General features: G+C 51.7%; 10 protein-coding genes across 15 annotated transcripts; 5 read left to right on the top strand and 5 right to left on the bottom strand.

Moving 5' to 3' along the window:
- Positions 1 to 34: 34 nt before the first annotated feature.
- Positions 35 to 1,224, bottom strand: H257_05099 (hypothetical protein). Its single transcript, XM_009829839.1, has 5 exons — positions 769 to 1,224; positions 587 to 710; positions 391 to 536; positions 282 to 344; positions 35 to 233 (listed from the first exon to the last, which is right to left on the bottom strand). The coding sequence occupies exons 1-5, from the start codon at positions 1,003 to 1,005 to the stop codon at positions 156 to 158; spliced, it is 648 nt and encodes a 215-aa protein (XP_009828141.1). The 5' UTR covers positions 1,006 to 1,224; the 3' UTR covers positions 35 to 155.
- Positions 1,225 to 2,902: 1,678 nt separating this feature from the next.
- On the top strand, positions 2,903 to 4,858 carry H257_05098 (hypothetical protein). Its single transcript, XM_009829838.1, has one exon. The coding sequence runs from the start codon at positions 2,987 to 2,989 to the stop codon at positions 4,736 to 4,738; it is 1,752 nt and encodes a 583-aa protein (XP_009828140.1). The 5' UTR covers positions 2,903 to 2,986; the 3' UTR covers positions 4,739 to 4,858.
- A 514-nt stretch (positions 4,859 to 5,372) lies between these two features.
- Positions 5,373 to 7,261, bottom strand: H257_05097 (hypothetical protein). The gene is made up of 5 exons (XM_009829837.1): positions 6,647 to 7,261; positions 6,469 to 6,596; positions 6,329 to 6,412; positions 5,861 to 6,226; positions 5,373 to 5,789 (listed from the first exon to the last, which is right to left on the bottom strand). The coding sequence occupies exons 1-5, from the start codon at positions 7,224 to 7,226 to the stop codon at positions 5,505 to 5,507; spliced, it is 1,443 nt and encodes a 480-aa protein (XP_009828139.1). The 5' UTR covers positions 7,227 to 7,261; the 3' UTR covers positions 5,373 to 5,504.
- Positions 7,262 to 7,592: 331 nt separating this feature from the next.
- On the top strand, positions 7,593 to 9,168 carry H257_05096 (anthranilate phosphoribosyltransferase). Its single transcript, XM_009829836.1, has 8 exons — positions 7,593 to 7,856; positions 7,913 to 8,052; positions 8,105 to 8,200; positions 8,253 to 8,418; positions 8,468 to 8,569; positions 8,633 to 8,810; positions 8,868 to 8,945; positions 8,995 to 9,168. Exons 1-8 carry the CDS (start codon positions 7,647 to 7,649, stop codon positions 9,060 to 9,062), a joined length of 1,038 nt encoding a protein of 345 aa, XP_009828138.1. The 5' UTR covers positions 7,593 to 7,646; the 3' UTR covers positions 9,063 to 9,168.
- A 115-nt stretch (positions 9,169 to 9,283) lies between these two features.
- On the top strand, positions 9,284 to 10,996 carry H257_05095 (hypothetical protein). The gene is made up of 3 exons (XM_009829835.1): positions 9,284 to 9,694; positions 9,777 to 10,080; positions 10,210 to 10,996. The coding sequence occupies exons 1-3, from the start codon at positions 9,393 to 9,395 to the stop codon at positions 10,933 to 10,935; spliced, it is 1,332 nt and encodes a 443-aa protein (XP_009828137.1). The 5' UTR covers positions 9,284 to 9,392; the 3' UTR covers positions 10,936 to 10,996.
- A 960-nt stretch (positions 10,997 to 11,956) lies between these two features.
- On the top strand, positions 11,957 to 13,482 carry H257_05094 (hypothetical protein). The gene has a single exon (XM_009829834.1). It carries the CDS (start codon positions 11,983 to 11,985, stop codon positions 13,393 to 13,395), a length of 1,413 nt encoding a protein of 470 aa, XP_009828136.1. The 5' UTR covers positions 11,957 to 11,982; the 3' UTR covers positions 13,396 to 13,482.
- A 711-nt stretch (positions 13,483 to 14,193) lies between these two features.
- On the bottom strand, positions 14,194 to 16,501 carry H257_05093 (hypothetical protein). Of its 3 annotated transcripts, XM_009829831.1 has the most exons (12): positions 16,386 to 16,501; positions 16,153 to 16,333; positions 16,044 to 16,085; positions 15,937 to 15,990; positions 15,692 to 15,880; positions 15,523 to 15,626; positions 15,325 to 15,468; positions 15,147 to 15,282; positions 15,021 to 15,079; positions 14,840 to 14,957; positions 14,415 to 14,543; positions 14,194 to 14,360 (listed from the first exon to the last, which is right to left on the bottom strand). In XM_009829831.1, the coding sequence occupies exons 1-12, from the start codon at positions 16,427 to 16,429 to the stop codon at positions 14,265 to 14,267; spliced, it is 1,296 nt and encodes a 431-aa protein (XP_009828133.1). In that variant the 5' UTR covers positions 16,430 to 16,501; the 3' UTR covers positions 14,194 to 14,264. The 3 variants fall into 3 exon arrangements, with proteins under 3 accessions (XP_009828133.1, XP_009828135.1, XP_009828134.1); XM_009829833.1 differs by having other exon boundaries at positions 14,840 to 15,079; XM_009829832.1 differs by having other exon boundaries at positions 14,415 to 14,957.
- A 438-nt stretch (positions 16,502 to 16,939) lies between these two features.
- Positions 16,940 to 19,594, top strand: H257_05092 (hypothetical protein; the record flags this gene model as incomplete). The annotated part of the gene is made up of 11 exons (XM_009829830.1): positions 16,940 to 17,377; positions 17,431 to 17,539; positions 17,586 to 17,660; positions 17,729 to 17,898; positions 17,948 to 18,313; positions 18,364 to 18,597; positions 18,714 to 18,810; positions 18,883 to 19,109; positions 19,164 to 19,268; positions 19,344 to 19,442; positions 19,520 to 19,594. 11 exons carry the CDS (start codon positions 16,940 to 16,942, stop codon positions 19,592 to 19,594), a joined length of 1,995 nt encoding a protein of 664 aa, XP_009828132.1.
- A 33-nt stretch (positions 19,595 to 19,627) lies between these two features.
- Positions 19,628 to 21,336, bottom strand: H257_05091 (hypothetical protein; the record flags this gene model as incomplete). Its single annotated transcript, XM_009829829.1, has 5 exons — positions 19,628 to 19,764; positions 19,815 to 19,920; positions 20,304 to 20,396; positions 20,479 to 20,868; positions 20,917 to 21,336. 5 exons carry the CDS (start codon positions 21,334 to 21,336, stop codon positions 19,628 to 19,630), a joined length of 1,146 nt encoding a protein of 381 aa, XP_009828131.1.
- Positions 21,337 to 22,524: 1,188 nt separating this feature from the next.
- Positions 22,525 to 24,457, bottom strand: H257_05090 (hypothetical protein). Of its 4 annotated transcripts, XM_009829825.1 has the most exons (7): positions 23,983 to 24,457; positions 23,739 to 23,899; positions 23,386 to 23,686; positions 23,268 to 23,333; positions 23,090 to 23,212; positions 22,903 to 22,989; positions 22,525 to 22,832 (listed from the first exon to the last, which is right to left on the bottom strand). In XM_009829825.1, the coding sequence occupies exons 1-7, from the start codon at positions 24,421 to 24,423 to the stop codon at positions 22,611 to 22,613; spliced, it is 1,401 nt and encodes a 466-aa protein (XP_009828127.1). In that variant the 5' UTR covers positions 24,424 to 24,457; the 3' UTR covers positions 22,525 to 22,610. The 4 variants fall into 4 exon arrangements, with proteins under 4 accessions (XP_009828127.1, XP_009828130.1, XP_009828128.1 ...); XM_009829828.1 differs by having other exon boundaries at positions 23,090 to 23,333; XM_009829826.1 differs by having other exon boundaries at positions 22,525 to 22,989.
- Positions 24,458 to 24,649: the final 192 nt, after the last annotated feature.

Here is a 24,649-nt window from a genome sequence, read left to right as displayed (position 1 = left end):
AGAATGAGTCTATCCTTTCAAGGGGCCCCGCATTTGTTGGTAAACTAACTGGTACTAGTTAGTACATATAATGTACGATTCATAGTGCGGTTTATGTTGAATGAGACGTTTGTTTCGAATGCAACAAGACGTTTGTTTCGTGTTTGAATCAGCGCTCACACTTCAGACCCTGGACGCAGCAATACTTGGGTAATGGTCTTAGCATATTGGGCGACAGCATCTTGCTTGGCCGCCTACACGAATGCGAGTGAGCAACGAGGAAGAGACGGAGTATTCTGGACCTCGATGGAAGGGAACAAACGCTCGACGTCGGCAAGGGACGCATCGCGCAACGTCTTGAAGAGCTATCGCATGAATTGTCTAAGACATGAGCAAGCGTGCCGACGATACCTCTTTCAAAGGGACCGCTTCTGGGGCTTCGGGCAGTTCGGCATAGATCTCACGAATCTGGTCGTTGTAGTAGTCGCCAATGGCCAACTTGACACCCGCAGCGTAAGATGTGCTCAGGGTTGGAGACACTGCGCCCAAGATGTGACCTATATACGTGTCACCAAAACATGTCATATGTAGATGGACGGGAACGAACCGAACGAAGCGCTGGCACACGCGGCGAAGGGCAGCAAGATGCTGGGACGGAAACGGTAGTGGGACGCCTGTAACGCAAACGATTCGAGCGCATCTGTACTCGACACTTCGGTAGTTCGGAGAGGCTGCGAACATGACAAACGTGTCAGCTAACATGAAATCCAACACTATGATCGATAGTACCTCGAGCACGGTCGATTTGGGAGCCTCAAAGAGCTTGCTTGCCGATCGATGAGACAAGTGTCCTTGGCGAAGCATGTCACCCATCAGGTCATGTTGGGACGTCCGCCGCTTGAACGCAGGCGCGGCGCGGACGCATCCTTTCTCGAACCAGTTCATTCTGCGTGTTCTTCGTCGGCAAAATATGTAGTTATCCGAACAACCACCAAGGTTTACCGGCACACACGATGTATAAATCATTCATTTAATACGAAATAGTAAATGATTCATTTTCACATGTTGTGGTCATTTTACTGTCATAATTAATGACAGTAAAATGAACAGGAATATCCAGTGAAAGGTTGCAGATTGTCATACAGGCTTGAACCATCATCTCGTGCAAGCTAACTGCATCCTTACAATGTAATCCCGCCACACGTACCCCGTCGAGGGCAGCAAAAGCGTACTACTCCGTAGTGCTTCCAAGCAAAACTATGAATGTTTACCAGTAAGCAATCCATGTGGTGGCTACTCTGTGGACTGAAGAGTATGTACCATACCGTATTCACAAATCGATAAGCTTTGGAGTTGACGTTACCGGTTATGTATAACCAGTACCAACCTTTGCCCCCCTCTCGAGGGGACATTTTTGTGACAGAGGAAGATGACAGTTGGTGGCAAGAGACCATGTACGTAGCCTTCAACCAGAACCACCCGCGTCTCTTCGAAGGCAAGCTCAGTAAAATAGGCCCGCCCTTGCCACAACCGCAAACATTTTGAATACCTTAGATCAGTACACTTTCCATTGCCGATGTGACGCAATACTGTTGTGGTGAGTTATTGTGTGTTCTACTCAAAATTTCCTCCGTTGCCGTTTGGTTGAATGAACCGCCGAACAATCGCCGAACAACCTTTGAAATTTCATATAAAACGAAGTTTTAGAGGTTTCTTTGTGACTGCAATGCATCAATCCACCTTTATAACCAATCATATTGCAATCTTCATTCTTTGGAGCCAATCATACTCCTTTTCTCGATTGGTTGGCGATTTCATCAATCCCAAAATAGGCAAATATGACTGAAAAGCACAATAGCACTTTGTTACTTTTAGAGAACAATAAAATCACAGACAGATCGCTACCATGGTACTACGGTAGAAAGGCAATCAAGATGATTAGAGGGAATTTAGTACCGCGTTCCGATTGGACCACGCCCCCTGTCCATGAATCGAAGTTCGAAGCTAATTCGAGAATAGGGGAGAAGCAGCATCAGGCGGGGGGAATGGCAATATCGGCTGGTTGATGTTGAAGTCGCCACTGCGCTGCCTTAACTTCAGCTTCATTCCCTGTCCATGCAAGCGCGAGCTGTCCCAGATGAAAGGCATGGAATGCTTTCTTAACGCATATATGAAGCACCGTTTCAGGATTTGTCAATGAAAGTCTGCTCCGGCATTGATGCGACACGTCCGTCGCTGTGGGGGTTTGTGAGTGCAAATGTCAGCCCTCTCTGACCAAACGCTGAGAAGTGGGTTGACCAAGCCGCCACTTGGTACAAATTGCACCAGTTGGACACGACTTGGCACAAGTGCACCACGTACGTACTTACTGTTACACTATACCGGTAAGCTTACCATAAGTACACTGCACCATCAAACGGAGCTCATTCCGCTGGATGTATGATTGCCCGAGCACACTCGAACGAATAGACGAGGTTCTGGTCACGTCGAAACTTCGCTGTCCAATCGTATGGTTCATGGCGTTATTGTCCGCATGGGCACCTTAGAATAATGGGCGGTGTTGTGCCCACGAGACAAAACAGAGCGATGTGGCCGCTGCTGGCGTTGTCACGAAGTGGTATTAATACATACCGGTACATACTTATCTGCCCATGTTCCGACGACGATCACACAGCTTCACAAACGGAATAAGCAGTCCACTTATGAGCCCGAGGATCTTTGTGTTTTATGACGCTGTGCTTCGGCTCAATGCCCAGCGCCACCGCCCTCTCGCAACTGCCCGCTCGATTGCATCGAGTCGGAACAAGGTTAGGTGCACTCCAATTCAAGTTGTCACTTGGGCCCAGTATTCGAGCTGGTCTGGCTCTTCGAACTTCGATCATAATATCATACGGCAGTGGGTGAGTGGCACTCTTCATTTAGGCAACAGCACAGCAGCCGACTGCGAATCCTTCTGCAAAGCTAGCTCCCTTCTCACGGCCAAGGTGCAGCTACGTCAAAGTATCTTATGAGGATGGATAGCTCCACCCCCACATCCCTCGGCACGTCTACGGCCGCAGCAGCCAACGACGCGTCGTCCATGCGCTTCCACTTTTCGTCGCCTTCCAGCTCGGTTGACGGGATCAACAACACTGCCGCCGCCTTCGTCGACGGCCCCAGTGGCAGTGCATCGAGCCACGGCTTGTACAGCCACGACGGATACGACCGCTCCAGCTTTGACACGACGGGGTCCTCGTCTATGCAGGACGATGCACCAGCAGCAGCATCCCACACATACGATCGGTTCAGTGGCAAGCAGGAACAGCTACACCAGGTCAAGCCATGGTCGTACCATCACGACGGAGGTGGAGGTAGTCGCGTCGGCCGTAGCAACAGCTTCCCGTCCATGGACCTCATGCCCTATCGCAAGGAACACACGGGCGACATGTTTGGCAATGCCGTCACCACGGGACTGGTGTTCCCTCGTCACCACCAGTCGCATCCGTCTCCACCTTCTTCGTTGCAACGCGGCGCCGCGATGCCGCGATCGAGCTCGGCCGTAGACATGGGCGCATACGAAGTCACCCATGGCATCATGAACGCCACGTCGTTTCCCGAGATAGGCAACAACGACACGCAAAAGCAGCTGCGGACCAAGAACATTCCATCGGGCGTCCTCTTTCACTCGGGGCGGTGGTCCAGCGAAGAGCACAATCGGTTCGTGGAAGGGCTGCATCAGTACCCCCACGGCGTGCTGAATCGATGGCGCAAGATTTCCAAGGCGGTGGGCACGCGCACCGTGCTGCAGACGCGCACGCACGCGCAGAAGTATTTTCGCAAGCTTCAAAAGATAGACGACGCTGGGCCCCACACAAAGCTGCTGTCGGCGGACCTCATGAAGGGCGACGACGACACTAGCGGCGACTCGAACGAGAACCATCTCCCAAACGAGCATTTCGACAAGCCATCGGTGTTTAGCCGATCGACTGGGGGGGTAGGAGGTGGATCGTATGGGTCCCCGTCTTCATTCCACGGCAAAAAGGAGGACCTGCCAGGTGGTACCCACCTGTTTCAACATCGCGGGGCATCCGACGCGTACGATGCCGCGCCTCGCGCCGTCGTGTCCTCTGACAGACACGCCAACCCCCCCACCTGCTATCCGTTCCCGACGATTACAATCCCCCATCATCATCAACATCACCAGCAGCAATCGTCGTCGCAGCAGCCGACCCCGACCACCGAAGCCAGCCGCGCGTTCCAGAACATCAGCCTTGGCGCCGGCGCCCCCCGCCCCCGAGACGAACTAAACCCGTTTCAACCCCAGCGGCATGCTGTGAACCATGGCAACGAGCAGTGGGTCGACTGGCTGCTGTACAACATCGAGAACATCCCCACCCGGCACAACCCCCAGCACCAACCTCAGCAAGTGCATGACGCACGGCACTTGACGCGCACATTTCGAAGCGCTAGCGAACCCGTGCCCCCCCTAACTTCGTATCGCTCAGCACATGCGACCGGTAGCAGCAGCAGCAGCAGCCACCACCACCAACATGAAGACGACGATCCTGAGTTTACGTCGGCGGCGTCCCCTAGCGCCGCCGCCACCACCTGGAACGACTACGCTGAAGACGGCGACAGCTCCACCCCTTCTGGCGGCGGCGGCGAAGGCGGCAGCTACTACGACCCCCAACCACAACAAATACACCAACGTCACCCCCAGCAATCACCACACTCGGAGACCAAGTACTCGTCCCTGCTGGACCACGAGGTCGTCCCGTGATGGCTACAGAGCTGACAAGGCGCATGTATTTATTCGATTTTGGTTGGCGCCCCAGTTATTCTATTTTGCTCGATATTTGATGCTATTCGTCTGTAATAAATTATTGTCCCTATGAACCCATGCCGTGACGTATGAGTAAAGTCGATGGTCGGTCAGTACAGTGTACTTCATACTTAAGTAATATTATTACGTAGTACTACGTAGTACAATACTAATAGTACACTGCAACAAGGTTTGGTTAGAAGGTCACCTTCAAGCTTCTTTGCCAACGTCAAACTGAACATCGTGTTGATTAGAGCATCTCCAACAGTAAATTCTAACCTATTGCTAAAGCATAGGTTAACGTCAAACTTCGTTTTTACGGTTGCTATTTTAACACTATCCGGACTTTTTAGAAATTTCGTCCCGCAGAATTTCTATTTTCGCGTGAAATAGCAACAAACCCTCCGGATAGAGCAAGAGTTTCTATTCTATATCCGTAACTTCGAATTGAAATAGAAATAAAAACGCCGTTGGAGATGCTCTTAGAAGTCGTCACTGTCAGTACTCACGTATACTAAGTACTATTACGTTGTATTCTTTACATACTACTATTAATATTAATTGTATTAATAGTAACTTTATGTAAAGAATACGACGTATAATAGTACTCCATTCGAGAGGGTTAAGGTGGGCTTGGCTGCACTTTTTGTATTTTCACAAGGACGTGATGAAAATACATGGGTGGATGATGTTATTTTGCGTTTTTTTTCGGCGAGGCAGTAGTCTACGACGTGGTGCTGCTGCGCCCGTGGAGTTTTTGCAGCGGCCGCAAGTACTCGGGGGGCACGCCCTGCTTTTGCAGCTTCTGGATGGCATCTCGCCGGATCTTGTCGACAATGATCGCTTCCTTGGCCGCTTTCTTCACCTGCGCCGCGTTTTCGTTGGTTTCGAGCGCCGCCTTGTTCTTCCGTCTCGTAGCGTTGTCCTGGAATTGCTGGTTCAGCTTGTCAATGTACGACGCGTGCGCGTCCACTTCCTTGGCGCGCACCGCCATGCGCTTGGCGTGGGTCTACCCATCATCCAATGATGCCACTTCCGCCATTCATGTAGCACTCCATACATACATGCATCCGTCCTTACCTCTTGGTCGATACATTGGGCCACGTGGTCGGCCAGCCGCTCCTGCGCGGCGTTCGCGCTTCGTTCCGCAGCTTTGAACGATTCCTGCTGCTTTCGTTCGCGGTCGATGGTCTCCGCGGTCTCGCGCTTCTTGGCGCGGTCGTCCGCCTCCTTCTGCCGCATCGCTTTCTCATTCGCCTCAAACGCTTTTTTCGCCTTGAACTCGTCCTGCGCCATGCGTTTGTCTTGGGCTTTCTCTTGCTGTGCCCGCAACTTGGCCACCCGCAGCTCCTTGGACTTTTTGATTGCTTCATGCTCCAGTAGTTGTCGTTCTTCTTCTCTGGCCTTTTCGCGAAGGTATCGCGCCGCCACTTGCTCTTCATGGGCCTACCACAGTGTCACATATGGTCATCGTGAAGCACCCGGAACGTTGCGTTGAAATCAATAGTGCTCTATAAGCTATGCACGTTAAGGTTGCCACTAGTGTACCTCTCGTCGTGCGGCTTCGGCTTTCATCTCCTTGATGTCTTCGTTCGTAGCTGCAATTTGAGCGATGGTCGCTTGGACTTGCGCCTACGTTTGTCGAGTGTTGATTGGCTCGAGAGTACTAGAGTTGGCGTGTGCATTACCCGATGGGCAGTGACCTTGGCCTCTTCTTCCTTTTCGTACTGCTTGTACACGAGGAGAATCTTCTTGGCTTCGATTGCCTTAGCTTCTTCTTCACGAATCTGTTGCTTTAACCGTTCGTTGATTTGCCCTGGCACATCCCATCAGTTGGTTAGTTGCCCTTGGCTTTCACAATCGAACCTTCCAACATTTTGCGGGCTTCCACACGCTTTTCTCGCGCGTCTGTGGCCACTCGATCCCGCTCCCGGAGCTCTGCGATGCGATCGTTTTCCATGCCCCGCTCAATGCGCTGATTGTACGAGGCTTCGATCTGCCTCGTCTCGTCTTGTTCCTGCCGCTGGACGTCGCAGCCCGTCACCGCCATGGCCTTCGCCACGAGGCTTTGGATGTGCTTGACGTCGTCCAGGTGCTCGACGCGCTGCACGTCGGCTTTCGACAGCACCGAGTTGCGCTCGGCGTCCAACTCCATCTGGGTCGCGTATTGTTCGCGACGCGCGCGAACTTGGAGTTCCTTTTCGACCATGCGGTTCTTGCGGTCTTGGGCTTGTGCCCTCGACGCGAGCTTGGACTGTTCGCTTTCCTTGGCAAGGCGAGCAAGGTCGTTGTCCGTGAGGATGGTCGAGTTGTGCCGAATGCGCTCCAGGTCGTCGCTGCTCACGATGCTTGCAGCAAGGGCCGGAGTCGAAATTGCCTTACCTGCTTGCCCAATATTGGAGCGACCGGGCCGTCCATTGTGGCGGGTGAGTCCATCGCTCACCATACTTGGTGATGTGCGAGGCAGCAAGAGTTTTTAACTACAGTGGTCCCAAAATAGATTGGTCGATCAAAATCGACCAATCACCAACCGAAGAGTCAACCGATTCCATAATAGCTGATCATAATAGTCGGAACCCATTTTTTCACACTAACGTTATGCATAATTATCGATACAAAACAAAATGAACAAATTCAAACTAATACTTCGAAGTATTGTAGTAACGTTAGTTGTACTACAGTGTAGTAGTATGACGTGGCCGGTATTTGGGCTATTACCCGGCAGGCAAGCGCAGGTATTTGATTTTGATTGGCTGTAATTCTAAACAAAGCACCAACCAAAAGAAAAAGAAACACAGTCGTGGGTCGATGTTACGTACTTCCTCCGACTTACAGTATCCATTCCGTTGCCAATCGTCATCCTGCCATGAAGGTCGTGTTGGAAAAGCTAGCTCAGCGCCAAGACTTGACGGCAGAAGAGATGGACATCGTCATCGATACCATTGCATTGGGAGCTATGGATCCCATCCAGATTGGTGTCTTTCTGTCGCTCTTGCGTTCCAAGGGCGAAACTCCGCTGGAAGTTCAAACGCTGGTCACTGTCATGCTCCGCCACGCCCGCCTTGTAACATTGCAGGTATGATGGAGATGCATGCATGCTCTCCTCGTGTGTTGAGCTAGGCTACGACTTAGGAAGGCGTGAAGACCCTGGACATCGTCGGGACGGGCGGGGACGGCGCGAATACTGTGAACCTGTCGACCTCGGCTGCAATCTTGGCTGCCGCATGTGGCGCCAAAGTGGCCAAGCACGGAAATCGCTCCGTGTCCAGCCGGTACAACGTTACAAAGTACCGCAACGTATAATGCTTACGCATGTCCACACAGATCTGGGTCCGCCGACGTGCTTGAAGTCATGGGAGTCCCCATGTTGGAACCCCAACACATTGCCGCCTGCATCGACCAAGCCAACATTGCATTCATGTATGTTGGCCACATACAGTATGATGGTATCTCATCATAAACCTGGTCGTAGGTACGCGCCACACTTCCATCCTGCCATGAAGCACGTCGGTCCTGTGCGAAAATCCATGGGCATTCGAAGCGTGTTCAATATCTTGGGGCCACTGATCAACCCCGCCAAGTGCCAAACTTCCGTTATTGGCGTGTACACCCCTGCGCTATTGGACCTGTTTGGACAAGTGCGATGAAGATCGTTAACCTGAACTTCCCACAACTTAACATGGCTAGGTGTTGTACATGATGGGCGTCGAGCACGCTCTGGTCGTGCACTGTGCCGGCCTCGACGAGCTGAACCCCATTGGCGATGCTGAGATTGTCGAAGTGACCCAGGTATAAACTTTGGAAACTCATACATAGATATTCTGACGCCAAATAATGTGGTGGTTTGGACAGAACGGATACCGCCGGTATACTTTGACCCCCGAAGAGCTGGGCATTCCTCGATGCACGTTGCAAGACTTGGAAGGGGGAGACGCTGATGACAACTGTCGTATCTTGCGCCAAGTGTTTCAAGGTGGAGAACACTGCGACAATGCGATTGGCAACACCATCGCATACAACGCTGGCGCAGGTACATGACCAACACATCGTCGCGTTCGTATTTGCTAATGTGTATTGCCGTCGACAGGACTGTATGTGTATGGATTGGCGGACAGCATCAAGCACGGCTACGAGCTAGCCAAGGCCGCCTTGAAGGCCGGACATGGTACGAGGTGTCCCTGTGGTTGTCGGGATTGATTGGTTTGAATGTATAGCGTTGAACACGTTGGAACGCTGGAGCCAAGTGTCGACTCGGTTGCATACGTCTGCTGCCACACAATAATAACCCTCAAATAAGCATGTCTGTCATCAATGCACTTAGTGCATGTGCCATGTATCTTGCCATTTGCGTCAGTCATCCTCGGCATCTTGAACAGGAAGAATATGACGAAGTTTTGACCAAGGCTTGTCACAGCACACGTTTACTATTCTCGAATTTCATTGGCTGACGAAACGTCGCCTTTCCGAATATATCCGGATGCTCATCATGCGCCAAAGGGTCCGGGGCCAGACCTCTACCAGAGAACCCTGATGCTACATACTTCTATCTTTTGATTATTGAACGGGGGGGTCATGTTTGGTGCCCAGAGTTCAATTTTATCGTTCGTGGCGTATGATCTCGTACAACCAAGACGAGTTCTTCACGCTATTGTCGAAGCTGCAAGGCTCCGCCTTCCGCGGTAACGGGCCTCGCCGCGCGCTGTTCATGGCGTGTTTTGCCATGGTCGTCGCCATCGGCAACCACATGTACTCGATCGCGTTCATTCCGTCCACGATGAGCGTCGCCTGCACGTACACCCTGAACGTGTTCAATGTGTTCCTCGGTCTCCTCATTTCGTTTCGACTCAACTCGGCGTTCAATCAATGGCGCTCGGGTGTCGTGGCCATGGGGTCGGTGGGGGATGCCGCAAGGGGGTATGTACTATACCAACCATATCGTTTCCATTTTGGTTTGGCCACTCGGCTAACAACAATGTGGCTTGTGGATTATTTGTAGCATTGTGTCGTCGACGGTATCGTTCTTGGATCTACGAGAGGATGGCGAAGACAAGCTTCGCTTTGCAGGGGAGCTGCGGCGGCTCGTGTGCCTGTACGTGTCCATCTTGGTCCAAGACGCCCGAGGATGCGCGCAAGAAGACCTGTCGTCCTTCATCCAGGGCCATTTGCTCGATGAGACAGAGGCCGAAGAAATGAAGCGCTGTGGGGTCGTGTGCAACCGCGAGCGGGTTCAAAAAGGTCGCGGCGTGTCTGTGGCCCAAGCCAACCCGTACAAGTTGCGGTCGTCCATGGTCGAATTGTGGGTACGTATGGTGTGGACATTTGACTGGTGTTATATATATATATATATAAATATATACCGGTATATGTATGTCTTCAATAGACATGCCGAGCATGTGACATAAACTCGAATCACGGGTGTACGTTGGTAGATTCGTCGGTTGATTCAAAGTGGGCACCGACGTAATTGGTTTGGCATGCCCCAAGCCGCGGCCGTCAACGGCTACGTCTCGACGTTGGTCAGCCTCTATTCGACGATTTACACGATTGCAAACATTCCCATCCCATTTAACTACGCTCACTTCCTCGTTGCGGTCATGACCGCCTACCTCACAGTGTACACGTTTGCGATTGTTCACGCGTCGAGCTACATAACCCCATTTTGGGTGTACGGTTGGGGCTTTGTCATCTTTTCCGCCGACGACGTCGCCCGTGAAATTGAGTGCCCGTTTGGCACCGACCACAACGACATTGACTTGGAGAATCGTATCGTGCGTATCGAAGAAGAGCTCGATGTGGTCCTTCGCAGCGCCTACTGTCACGAAGCATCGTTGCGTGCACCAGTGCTGTACTCGCCCAAGTCCATGGAGTCCACCACGTCCGTTTGTGTGGACAGCCTCCCCTTCTCTGAAGTGAGCGACCATGTTGTCGAAGAAACCAACCCCAGCCTGTCCTTCGCCCCATCCGAAATTCCGATGCCCGCGGGGCCAATGCTACGGTTTATGCTCACCCATTCGAATTCTGACAAGGACTTTCAAGCACCCCTAAGTGATGTCGAAGAAGGAGGCGTTCCTGCTGAAGAGGCACCGCTTGTGGCAGCCTCTCCCAAGCCAGGATATGGCTCTTCCAGCTCTGCACGTAACGAAGTGTGGTTGTGAGCTGTCTGTTGGTATCATCCTTTTGTAACGTTAACTAAGGGTGCGTCTGGTAACATTTCAAAATTGATATTCCATTTTCTCGCAAAATGGGATTAACCAAAATGCCATCTTCAAAATGGAGGTAAAAGGTCCATTTTGTAATATGGCGTTTTGGGCCTTTTCAACGAGTAAATCCCAGGTGGAATTATTGGATTTGGGTTAAATCTCTTCAAGCAAGACATGTTTCAATTTTGATCAAATTTGTTGAATTCGGCCCCAAAATGGCGTTTTGGGCCAGAATATTGCAATATTTCCGGTTACCAGACGCACCCTAATAGATTTTGAACTGGTCCACTTGAAGTACATTGTCGACGTACATAATACAGAGATGGTACATTCCGTACATTGGCGCTGTGGCAGTTACATCCCACGTCTGTGTAACCAGCGTCACCACCACCAATTCTATTCCGTGCGACTGCGTTCACGACTACATACTAGTATATACTTGTGTTGATGTCGCTTGGGCGATCTTACATGCGTCGCCACCCCAGGCGGACAATTCACTACACTAAAGCAATGGAAACAGGGCTTCCAAGCCGTATGTAGCGATACAACCAAAAGAGGTTTCTATCGATCCGGGGCCAGCGGAATTGCAATGCGCTGCGTTTTAAGAACGTGTCAAGCCTTGAATTTACATGTATTTGGTGTGTTGGTTGTGGTTAACGTTGAGCACAAAAATTCGGGCATGATCCACAGGTTGATGTCGGTTTCGTGCTGGCGACATGGCTATTGGGAAAAATACAAACAACTGCTAAAGGTTGCATATCTATGCATTATTACGGGTTATGCAATCCTATACTACCATAAACGTGCTTATGGCTATAATTTGAGTGTTGGAATAAAATGTATTCATACAGGTTTTCAAAACACAAAGTTCTGTGCAATTGCTTCAACACCCATTTGTCCCGCATTATATCTGTGGATAAACGTACATACAAAGTGAAAGATATACCGCCTTTTGGTTTTCACATCATCGTTGGTCATTTCGAAATTTGCCTGCGTGTCAAGATGCCTCTGCTTGCTTCGCCCAAGAAGGACTGTGTTGTGGTGGTAGACCCGTTCTCGACAGGGCTATGCCTCGCACAAGACGTCATGCGCCGCGGGTATGCCTGCATTGCCGTGTACAGCGAGACCGAAGAGCTGTTTGGAGATTGGATGTCCACCTTGTCGGCGGACGTGCGCAAGTCGTTTGCTGGCGAAGTATTTCACGACGGCGCCGACGATTCCGAAGACGAGTTGCGACGTGTTGTCAACGCCATCCTTTCCTACGGGTACACTGTGTCGGGTGTGATTGTGGGCGCCGAGCCCGGTGTGCATCTGTGCGATCGTCTGTCCGAGTACATGCGCCTGGTCACGAACGGGTCGGCAGGGTCTGAAGGTCGACGCAACAAGTACGTGATGGGTGAGAAGATTCGATCGGCAGGCATGCGCGCGGTCAAGCAATGCCTGGCCTCGACGTACGCGGCGGCGGAGGAATTTATCACGACCGTGTTGAAGCCGTCACCATTCCGGGTGATTGTCAAGCCCGTGGATAGCGCTGGGAGTGACGACGTGACGCTGTGCACATCGTTGGACGAAGTGCGCAGCTGCTTTCGCCACGTCATTGGCAAGATCAACCATTTGGGCATTGAAAACACGAATTTGTTGGTGCAAGAGTACCTCGAAGGCACCGAGTACGTTGTGGACTCTGTGTCTCGCAATGGAGAGCACAAGGTCGTGGCGGTATGGGAGTACGACAAGCGCTGCGCAAACGGCGCGGCGTTCGTGTACTATGGCGCGCTGCTGCGCGAGGCCAAAGGCGAAGTCGTGCTGGCGATCGTGGACTATGTGTTCAAGGTGCTGGATGTGTTGGACATTCAGCACGGCCCTGGCCACGCCGAAGTCAAGTTTGTGCGCGGCGAGCCGTGTTTGATTGAGATTGGTGCGCGGTGCCACGGCCGAGAGGGCACGGACATGCCTATCTTGGACCGATGCCAAGGCTACAACCAAGTGGGCGCGACGGTGGACGCGTACTTTGACAAGCAGGCGTTCCAAGCGCTGCCCAAGATGCCCACGAGTTTGAAGGCGCACGGCATCAAGACGACGCTTGTGTCGTACGAGCACGGCGTGCTCCATTCCATGCCTGGGCTGTCTGAGATTGAGTCGATGCCGTCGTTTGTGGACAAGAAGATTCGACACACGGAAGGCGTCAAGATGGCCCCAACCATTGACATGTTTACGACGCCCGGATGTGTGCTCATGGTGCATCCAGACGCGACGGTGCTTACGCAAGATTACGAGCGCATCCGAGAACTCGAAGTCAAAGGGCTGTACAAGCTCAAGAAGGAACCCGAACTGACCAAGGTCGCGGCACCGATCAAGGCACTGTATAGTGGCGGTGTCGAAATGGACATCCGCCACATCCCCGTAGTGACTTCGTAAGCGACTGTATCCAGTTGTAGCACCCATGACACGAGCAGTATTTAATGTCAACTTCATTTTGCATTAACGTTACGACTTACTTTGCCATGTTGACCGAGTTTGTCCCAAGGTGACCACTTCAACTTGGTGCCTTGCAATTCTATTGGCTGTTGGTCGATTCGGAAACCTAGGGACACAATAAAGATTCGAACGATATGGTAGTTGAATCTATGCCAGTCGGCTTGAATTTGCAGTTGACAGTGTGAGCCAAAGCCACGAATAGCTCGATTCATAAGGCGTTGTGATGTTGCCCACTATAACGTGGCCTTCATGTGAGCAATCAAGAAAGCATTCACTGAGCTAACTAGCTTTATGATATAGATATTACGCTGTAAAGTTAAAATCGCTCAGTGGGCACTTTATGGCCACGATCGCGTACTAGCTGCGCTAGCGGACTTAACTACTGAGCTAACTAACTTTATGAGAACCGTGACTTCAACATGATATGTACCTCTAGGCTAGTCAATAGTATTGTAGAATTTGAGGACAAAGCTACAGGAGACCACAATAGAATATGGAAACGAGATTCAAACGTAGCAGGGGCGAATCTCGGACGAAACGGCGATTGAACCTTGCTTGACCTTTCAACCGCAGAGTCGTCGTACATTTATTTTCGTACATTTAATGTACGTACGACTTTGAGTAAACCTGATAAAAATTCCACAGAATTGTGAGCAACATTCGCTGGTTGAAGTAATAAAACGTGTCCAATAGTTAGCGTACTAATTCCACCAAACCACAAATTGCACTATGAACAACGAACCGGGTGTGGACGTCATATTGTACATGTTAAATATCTCAACGCGGCGACAAGTCGTGTACTTAACGCTCTACACAGATTGCTTCGTCGGGGACGACGACTGTACTAGTACGTCAGCAACGTCACTTCGCTTGCGTATCCATCCACTCGACCGCGCTTCAATCGTCTACAACGATACCACGCCTAGGTTTATATAACAAATATAACACCACGAACCAACCTCTTGAATGAGCTGAGTCAGTTGCGGCGGGAGGTGGTGGTCACGGCACGCCAAGCGCTGCAATGCGTCGAAATACTCGTCCATGGTGCGCCTCGACGCAGGGGACGACCCATCCAGCAGATCCCCCACCTATAAAACACCCCATGGGTTCCATTTTCCATCTATATGATGGATTGTCGATTCGATTTTTCGACATTGCAGTCGGGTGCTGCTTGCTCCATCGAACGAAATCGACAATCGATCGACCAATCAAAAGACAGAACACGATTCAAGTGACCAAGCAAACTCTGGCTTCAACGATGCAACATCGATTTAGTGTGTGACGTATATTAGTGTGACACGGAACAATTTTGACACACATTCAGTACAAAACAAATCGATCGATTTTCCATTCCACATATTGGCGGAATGGACAATATTCGTACTTGAAGGAGGAGTTGGCAGGCCGCTTGCAATACTTGTGGCGCGGGTTGCACGGTGTCCACATCGGAGTCCAGCATCATGGCCACACACACATGCATGATGTTCTCCGTGAGGAGTTGGCTAAGTAGAACAATTAAATTGGACGAGTCTTGACAGTAAATTGCACTTGTCCACCATACTTACCGTCGAAAGAGCTCACCAATCAACCCGACATTGCCCAGCATACTCTGTCGTCGCCACGACTACAGTGGAAGATACTAGATTGTGAGATCATTTAAATCTTAAAAAATAAATAATAATCGATCGCACCGCATGGTCGGGCTCTTCGACCAACGCTTCGTAGCATTTCGTGAGTAAAATGCGGCGAAAGTTGACCGTCCGGGCGCCGTCCTTGAAATCCGGGAGCGTGTCCGACAGCCCCGAACAAAACGGGGCGTAAAAGTGGCTACAAATGTTAACCCACCATCCTCAACTGCATCCAATCCACCTCAAGTGCGGCGCCGCGATCGCGCGATCAAACAAGACGCCCACGACGGCCTGCAGTGACAACGTGCATGTCACGGGGATGCCGTGGAATGAATGGACGGTCGCGTCGACGGAAATGTCGGACGGCGGCAGGCGGTCCAGCAAGCTACCCCCCCCCCACAGGTTTAGCCCAAATCCCAACCAAAGTATTGGGAAGTACCTGTTGACATTCGCCACGGCGTCGTTCATTTCGTCCTCGGGTGACTCGGTTGGTGTGTGACGGGGTTGTTTGTCCTTTTTGTGGTCAGGGTCTGATGCTGCCGCCTTCAATGTTGTGAGTATGCAACAGAATGGCTAGCTGAATACGAACGATGGCAGCATGTACCGACCGTGGGGAAGTACGCGTACGCATTCGGGTCGTAATGGAGCACGGGCTGTGCGGCGGCGGCAGCGGCGGCGGCGCGCTGCTTGTCCCGCTTGGCGGCGGATTTGGTCTTTTCTTTCACGGTGCCCCCGCATGTGGCGTTGACCCCGGCCAAGTCGAAATGCGGAGGCACGGCGGTGAAAAACGGACGGAACTAGGACACACCACCTCAGCAATACTACAACGTGGTGGCACGGATAGATGTTGTACCTGTAACAGCTCTGGAATCGAGTAGTGCTGCCGACCACGCACAACGCGACCCGCCTGGAGCACGCATATATGAGCGCCTCGGCGTGATACAGGATCCATGTGTGTACCTCAACTAGTTCGTCGACGCTGTATATGGTTGGCAGTGGGATCTACACATGTGTGTGGTTGTTTCTGCAGGTGGTCGTCGGTCTACTATGAGTCGATCATTGCCGTTACCTCGATGGGTGGCGGCGTCACCGGTTCGGTTGGTACCATGGTGACAGGTTGGCGGGTACTCTTGGGGGGTTTGTGCGTCGACGTTCCATTTCCTTTGTTCTTCTTGGAACCGCCCGGGGATGGTGCCACAACTGTCGTCGTCAGCGCAGGTGTAATCACAACCTCGACTGGAACTACAAAGCTATACATCGTTGAGATAAAGTCGTCCCTGTCGTCACATCGTCGCAGCATACCTGGGTACAAATGCGCCAGCTTTAGGGTTCAACTTGGATGACATCAAGACAGGTTGGACGTGGAAATCGACGGCGGTGGCTTCGCGCGGCTTATGTTCTTTGGAGCCACACCAAACTGGCAAATTTGTACGGTTATGGCCACCAAAAGTCCGGATAATCCTACTGAAACGAGACAGTACGGTAACGCAGAAATATAACACAAGCCAAATTCATTTATATTTTGTATGAAAATAGTGAAATCAAAATCTAAGTATATATAATATATACAGTATATTGAAATGCTCGTTACTGGCTTGTTACAATACGAAGGCCGGAGTTTGCCCTTACAGTTAACAGTCATGATGCATTCCATACTATTAATACTATTTGGAAGTTAACGGTTTAGAAAGAATTTCAACATGCTTCACTTCATGTTTGTATGAAACAATCCCAAGTCGGCATTTTATTTTCGTCCATGTAAACTCGGCATGAATTTTCGCGCGCGACAGGACTACGGATAACAATTCAAATTTACCGGAGCACATTCTCATTTTGACATCGACGTTGGGAAAAACATGGGCCGCGATGCGACGCCAGTCCTCAAGGGAGTGAAATGCATTGTGGATGTGCGCATGTCGGCAGGTGATGCGGACGTGGACTGCTCAGCGGCAGTCAGCGAGAAGCTGGTGCACCTCGGAGCGAAAGTCGTGAAGCGGTTGGGCAGAGACACGACCCACGTCGTGTGGCTCAATGGCAATCGCAATGTTCGCGAAGACACCCTCAAACGGAGCGAGGTCAAGCTCGTTGGGCCTCTATGGGTCGAGGCGTGCCTTCAGACCGCGACGCGTGTCCCCGAGACAAAGTTCTTTCCTAGTGACACCCCCGCCAACCAGTCGACGCCTTTGCCATCTCCCGCAGCCGAGAAGAAGAAACGGCGGCGGTCGAGCTTGATGGAACCTCGCCGAGAAGACGTGTTTGATGAGTTGACTACTCCAATCAAGAAGACTCGCAGGGTATTCCCATTCAGCATGTCTCTAGAATATCCTCTTGATGTGGTGCAATGTAGCAAACCTTGGACGCAGTGACCCCAATGGCGATAACGCTCACACCGCAAGAAGGTGTAAGCGCCCGCAGTCTGAGCCTCCGTCGCCGGTCCAGGTCTCCAGAATACGACGGTAGGTGGCGTTGTTGGCATTATCCTGCTGTCACGACAATCTGTAGATATCTCGCAACCAACGGAGGCTTCTACAAACTTGTCCACTGTGGACGAAGTTGCCGAGCCTCCATCGCAATCAGGTAAGAACATACCTCCCCTCCTCCCCCGATACGACGCATCCTCTATCGACCTGATCGTCGTTGTCAAGACACTCACAGCTCACGACAAAGCGTCGGGTCCAACCATGCCGCCGCCACCACCCCCGCAAAACCAACGACATCCCCTGCCAAAACCGTGGTTAAATCTCTTTGTACACCTGCATCCAGTGTCCAAGCAACCTCGGCCCACCGAGCTACTCCCAAGCACACAAAAAACCCGGTGCAATATTCCCTTGTTAACATCGATCCCAACTCACGTCATGAAGTAGCCTCGCACGTGGCCGTGTGTGTCGTGTACGTTTGAAAACCCCCGAGTCGCCAAACGCTGCAAGATGTGCGGGACGTCCTCGACGGGAGTTGAACCATCGCAGCTTCTGGTGGGATCAATCGCCAAGAAGCACGACGACATCAGCAGCAGATCCAACAAGCCAGCGACGCGACTGGCTACCAAGCAGCCACCGCCCGTGGAACCAAACACTCCTACCCCTCAAGTATCGTTGCCTCGCAAGAAGCAACCGTCGACGACGCCCATCGGCACCCCCAAGCAAGGCCACCACCCGCCGACGCCGCCTCGTCGCGGCAACACCAGTTCGTTGAAATCGATTCCGGTTGTTAAGGTGGCCACCCCCGTCAAGGTACAAGACACCCATGCTTGATCACGCTGTAATTGACTGCATCAAACAAGGCCAAGGTGAAAGCTGCGAAGCCAAGTGCAGCGAGAACCTCCAAGAAGGAAGGAACGTCCACTGACGTAGCGCCGAAACAAACTGCCGTGAAGCGCAAAGCAGCAGCGGTGGAGCACCCGCGAGTACTTGTCAAGCCCAAGGTATCGCATACTCCTCCTGCGCCGACAAAGAAATCCGAAGCGACGACAAGCAAGGCGCCCGCCACTGCAATGAACCAATCGACGACTACTAAGGTATATATATTATATATATATATAGTGTATTGCTACGATTGAAAGATATGTATGGAAGAGGGGGGTATTTGTGTATTTGTGGAGTAACCTCTCTTGTTGTGGATATATATCGCTAGACGAAACGTATGCCACGGTATGTGATCAGTGTGAGCGGGGCCAACCTGGACACGCGACTGGTCTTGGAAAGCTCCATGCGCGAAATCGATGCCTCCAGTACGCCATCTATCTATCATATATATATATATATATATATGTCTTTTGGGATAAATCTCGTGCTGGTGGTAGGTCCTGGCGATGGCAAGAGTCGAATTGTGGACGAGTTTGGAGCTGCTGCGGCCGTGACCCACGTCGTAGTGTCGGACAAGTCGAAGCGAACGATGAAAGTGCTGTTTGGGCTGGCCACGGGTGCGTACATTGTATCGGACGCGTGGGTATTTTCGTCGCTGGAAGCCAAGATGTGGCTGGATGAGTCGCCTTTCTTGATGACAGAGTACCCAGCAGTGTCCAAGAAGGTACAGTACGCTGTTCGATTGTAGTGCAGTGGTGATCCCCCATCGTGCATGCAGAAAACCCCGCCAAATTTGCTCGACGGCATCAAGATTTACGTGGCCAGCGGCCTCGACCCGCCCAAAGCGACCCTCCAAGCGTTGATTCTGGCTGCCGGAGGCCATGTACGTGTTGTAGCTACTAGATATGTACATAATATATATTGGACTGAGTGTGTTAATAAAATGACGTTGATGTAGCCGTGCTCGCAAATGGCACTGGCAGATGTGTGCATGGGCGTGGAGCCTGCAGTCGGGCGACGGGCATCGCTGGCTGGGCTTCCCATGGTCTCGCCCAAGGTACACTTCAATGTTGCTCTTTTGTTTGGGTTCAAACATGGCGTGTATCTACTCATGCGTGTGTGTGTGGTGCGTAGTGGCTGTTTGACAGTTTGGCCAGTGGCGTACTCGGACAGATGGACCACCACCACCCTGTTGTGACCGACTCCTAACACTCGACTTGTAATGTACAGTGCTCTATCTTACTAGTCATACAATTGAAACGCGGGCTCGACCGTCGACGCAAACGACGATCGCAGCACGAGGCTCGGACTAACCGACGCCTGGGACTGAGCCCACGACGGCCGCGCCGACCCGTCGCCCATCCAAAGGCAGTCGGTGACTAGAGATGGGATGTGGTCAGGAAGGGCATTTGATTAGGAGAAGACGCACATGGATTGCTGGGCATGTTGCCGCATTGATGCTGCATGAAGCACGACATGCACACTTTGTGCTTGGAAGCTTTTGTGATCCGACGCATGCATTTCGAACACACGACCTACTCATGTTATTATAAAACCACAAATCATATCTTCCGACAAATACATAGACAGATAGATAGACATGTATACACCGGTAGTATCCATATATATGCAGCATTGTATGGCCAATATATATATATATATAAATATCGAATGTATACATACATACACGTACTACTGCAGTATATATTGCGCATATATACATACATATATATAAATTTCGTGTAGCTACATATATACTAGTATATATCGAATACTAGTATTACATTGCGTATATCGAATATTATATTACGTAGATATATATATATATCGATATCGCATATATGTATACATTTATATATCGCATATTATGTACATACATCGATATATATCGAATAGATTGAGTGTCGTTGCCACGTACTTGGTGGCAGGTCTCGCACGATTCTGGTCGTCGAAACAAATGGAACCGCTTGGCACAAAACACACAGTGCTTGCGACTGGCGCGGTCTGCCGACTAGAATAGCATCATGGCAAGGATTAGATGTTGAACGCATCGTATATTCGCTCGATCGTTGGTTCGTTCCCTCAAGGTTTACCTCGATCTCGTTGTCGCCATATTGAGAAGACGGCGACCGTGGCGATCTATTGACGCCGGACCCGGTGCTGCTTCGCTGGGACAGTCGCATCGAGTGCCGGTACACTTGGATGCGCTCGTTGAGCGTGTCGAAGTGCCTGAACATGCCCTGGATCATGGACTTGACAAACAGTTTGGACGCCATGGACGTCTTCTTGTCGCACAGGAGCATGATGTTGGCTCGGGAAATCGAGTCCACGTCGTCGTGGTAGACGACGATGCCCGAGTTCTGGATGTTGCCGCGGACGTACCCGTGGGATTCCAGAAGCGACGGCGCGCTACGGTGCTCAATCGAGTGGATGCAACGAGCCCACCCAGTGCGGCCGTGCGCGTCGTGGAATGAATCGAGGTACTACCAGGTCGTCAACATCAACAGAATGACAGGTCGTGGTGGTGGTACCTCCAACACGACAAAGTCGCGAGGCTTGACCATGGGCACCGTCGACGCCATGGCAAACCACCGCAGGGCCAAGTAGTGGTGCGGGTGGTCTGGAGTTGGCACTTCAAGCGTGTACAGCAGTTTGGTGTCGATGCACTGGTTGACGCGGCAGTAGCTTTCCGTGGACGTCATGGCCGTGAGGTGGTACGCACTAACGTCGCCCACGGTGCACCCTTTGACGATCGTGGACCCGTGGAACAGCGACGCATGCGCGAGGTTGATGGACGTGTTGCTGGCCGACTTGAACAGCGCGCCTTTGGGTCCAATGAGCCGCGTGCTTTCGATGAAGTTGCGGAACGCATTGGTGGCCACCAGCACGAGCATCTCTTGCTCCTCAATGGACAGCTGCGGGGACGTGAACATGGACCTGGACGAGTGCATGGCGGCGTCAACTGTGATTTCAAAAATGATGCCGCAAGTTTGAAGAACGCTCCTGGCGGATGGGGTCAGGGGCGATGGTCAGTCCACATTGCTTTGCACGACCAATTGCTAGGCGTACTGCGCATGGATAAATGATATATATGGTGGCCACGACCAACAATTCGAGCCATTTTCATGATAGAATGTAAATAAATATTAACTAGTAGTTTGTATACTGTGGAGACCATCTTCTTTTTTCGAAACGCCACCTCTCCGTACTGCTCTTCGTACAATAACCACCTTTATGATTTAACCTGTAATTTAACCTGTATGGCTGCAGCTTGACTTTTATAGGTTAAACAACAGTCAATATTCTCGAGTACGAATAGATACTACCAAGTGTTTTGGTGAAAGAAGTGTACTGGTAGGGATTGACAACCTACCTAACGATGCCCAGCACTGTTCTTTCTTGCACCCACGCAAGAACGCGTGCTAAGTTAGGCAATATGCATGTACAGTACCGGTATGCGTAGCGTGATCGCCAGATCAGGGACGAATGACGTCGAAGGAAGAATCGTCCGCCGCCACCTCGCATGAACCAGAGGACAATAGGTATCCCAAACCGCAAATATGTGAGCATTTCGCCGCTGCGTCTGCGTCCATGAGAGAGGCGTAGAGACTTGACAGTGCATTTGCTGGGCCGAAACCCAATAGACTTCTGGATAAAACGTATGCTCCTGTTTCCACGTTAAACGTCAATTCCATATATATTACTTACCCATCCGTTGTCACTCAACCGGTATTGTGCGATAAGGTGGCTGTCTGGATGCTCGTGGCGCCTTGATCAAGTCACTCGAGATGCGATCAATGCAGTCACGTCCAGGGGGTACATTGAATAGGGTTGCCTGTTCGTACGATCGCCGAATCTGACGCCATTCGTTCGTCGTCGCAAATGGAACTGCGTTGCGTCCAGAAATACCCTGCTGTGTACGATATATGTACTCTTAATTTGTCCTATGTAACGTTAGGTAGATAGCTAAGCACACGAACGTGTGCATCGCTTTAACACTGCAACTAATGTCGCCACTGTTGGACAAGGTTCTCGGACCCAAATGGTCGGGCGTGCCTGCCTGGTGAAGTGCAATCAGACGACGACTGATTTCCCACCAATATTCAGAGTGGTGTTTCCTTGCATGACGACATTGGCATCGAGAGACGAGGGGCGTACTTTAACGTGATATGGAACGAGAAAAACCGGAATATTGCAATTCTACCCAAACACGTTCAACTTGCATTTAACTCGATTCGGCAAAGTGCACTTGCACTTGGAGTGACATGTCCCCGGCATACACGGGGTCTGTGATGGTCAAGACGGCGTCGGCCGTTCCAAGCAGTGCAGTCAGCGGCTTGTCCAGATTCGCCTTGGTGGCGTCGAACAACGCGGGGGGGTTGGGCATGAAGAGGTTTCCGCGGCTCCAGCTCACGGCCGGGTTGGACAGCCGGAATGTTCCTTTCAACTATAGTATGTATGCCACAGGTTCAAATGTCCTTTCACATCCGTCAAATGTCATCCACCCACCCACCCACCTCGTCCAGCGCGTCCCCCAGCGTCGTGTTCGGATCAAAGGACACGACATGCGACTCGGACGCACACACCCCACAAGTGGGTTTTTTCTACCAATCAACTCGGAATCAGATGGTGCACCATGGCGCTGCTCCGACACGGAAGCAGATGGTGGCATCCACTGTCGTGTGTACGAACGACCCTACCTACCTCGTACACAAACGTGTGGCTGTAGATCCCCGTGGTGCCCATATGCATGTGGTAGTTGTTCATCGTTTGGCTGCAGTACGTCATGGCCTTGAACGCTTCATTCACGCACATGGCCGAGATGATCTACATTCAAGTTTCCACCTTTGCCATCGTATTTGAACTGCCAGACGACGCTTACGGCGTTCGTGGAGGCGACGGCCGGGATGATGTTCTTGACAACCCCCAGCGTCAACGTGTACGTCACCTATAAACAGCAACTTAATGGAAAAAGCATAAGATGGGGGGCAACGTCGTACGCCTGGAATGCCAAATTGAATGGCGCGGGCCTCGGCTTGCTCAAATACCCACTGCATGTGCTCGGGGGAGTCCGTGTCCATTTTCGTGTCGGGGAAATGCTTGGGCCAGAGGATGATGGACGCGTATGAGATGCAATGCGACGGCTGGCGCGGCGTCTCGGCGATGGTGCACAATGGAAACGACGTCGGCGGCGGAAACGCATCCAGCGAACACTCAAAGCACGACGTGATGCGCGGAAGGATCACGCGCGCTTGGCCTTTGAACCCTTCCGTGCCGCCATCGATGAACGGAATTACCGTGCTACGAGGACATGCGCATGAGAATCCAACCCAAGAGGATGTGCGGCGGCTACCTGGGGTCGATATCGCCGTCGTCGTCGAATTCGACCAGCGACACGAGGACGGAGTTCACGTAGCGCCGGGCGTCAATGTTGTCCAATCCTGAGATGACCACTTTGAATTCGCTGTAGAACGACGTGTCCAACGTCTTCAAGTTGCAAAAGTGCGGCGTGACCTACCAGGACAGCCGTTGGCTTAGTCGGAGGGGGGGTGCATCTATTTGCTCCGGGGATTGATTGGGATATACGACGACGATACCTTGACACCTTGGATGCGCTCATTGATGAATTTGGACGCGATCGTTGCTTTGGGCTTGCCGACGTCGGCACGGCGAAAGAGAAACTGGCGATTCAAGTTCGACACGTCGATAGTGTCCATGTCCACGACGTGGATGTCGCGGAAACCCGAGAAAGCCAAGTCCTTGAGGATCTCGCACCCCAACCCCCCCGCACCCAGCACGAGCACCTTGGCCTCGTTGTGCAGAAAGTCAACGGTCGCTTGTCCCGGGACGAATTCGCCGAGCCCCATGGCTTCGTTCGTTTCGTTCCCAAATGGCGTCGGGCGCTGGAGAAGGCGGTACAAGTCCCAATGCCGCTCATTGCCGCGGCGATTGACTGTCATGTTCGGCTTTAGCTTCTTGCCCGCGGCAGGGGAGTCGTCCTGGTGATGTGAAGGTGCGGCGCCGTCAACCTGCGGCATACAGGACAGAATGAATGCACGACGACCGAGTCGGATACTCCACTCCCCAAGTATCCGGATGATCACGATTCGAATTTTGTTCATTTGGCAATTCGCGCGCAAATGCTCGAATGAGGCCGACGCCGCTTTCGCCGACGAGCGATTGGTGGTTGTGAGGACAAACGAACGCGTGATCGATGGACCCAGAGGACTATGTGTCCATGACAGGAAGCGTAACGTTCGTTAG

Source organism: Aphanomyces astaci (assembly GCF_000520075.1).
Source record: "Aphanomyces astaci strain APO3 unplaced genomic scaffold supercont1.9, whole genome shotgun sequence".
NCBI lineage: Eukaryota > Oomycota > Saprolegniomycetes > Saprolegniales > Verrucalvaceae > Aphanomyces > Aphanomyces astaci.
The sequence above is the reverse complement of the archived record's forward strand: the minus strand, read 5'-3'. Positions and strand labels throughout refer to the sequence as shown.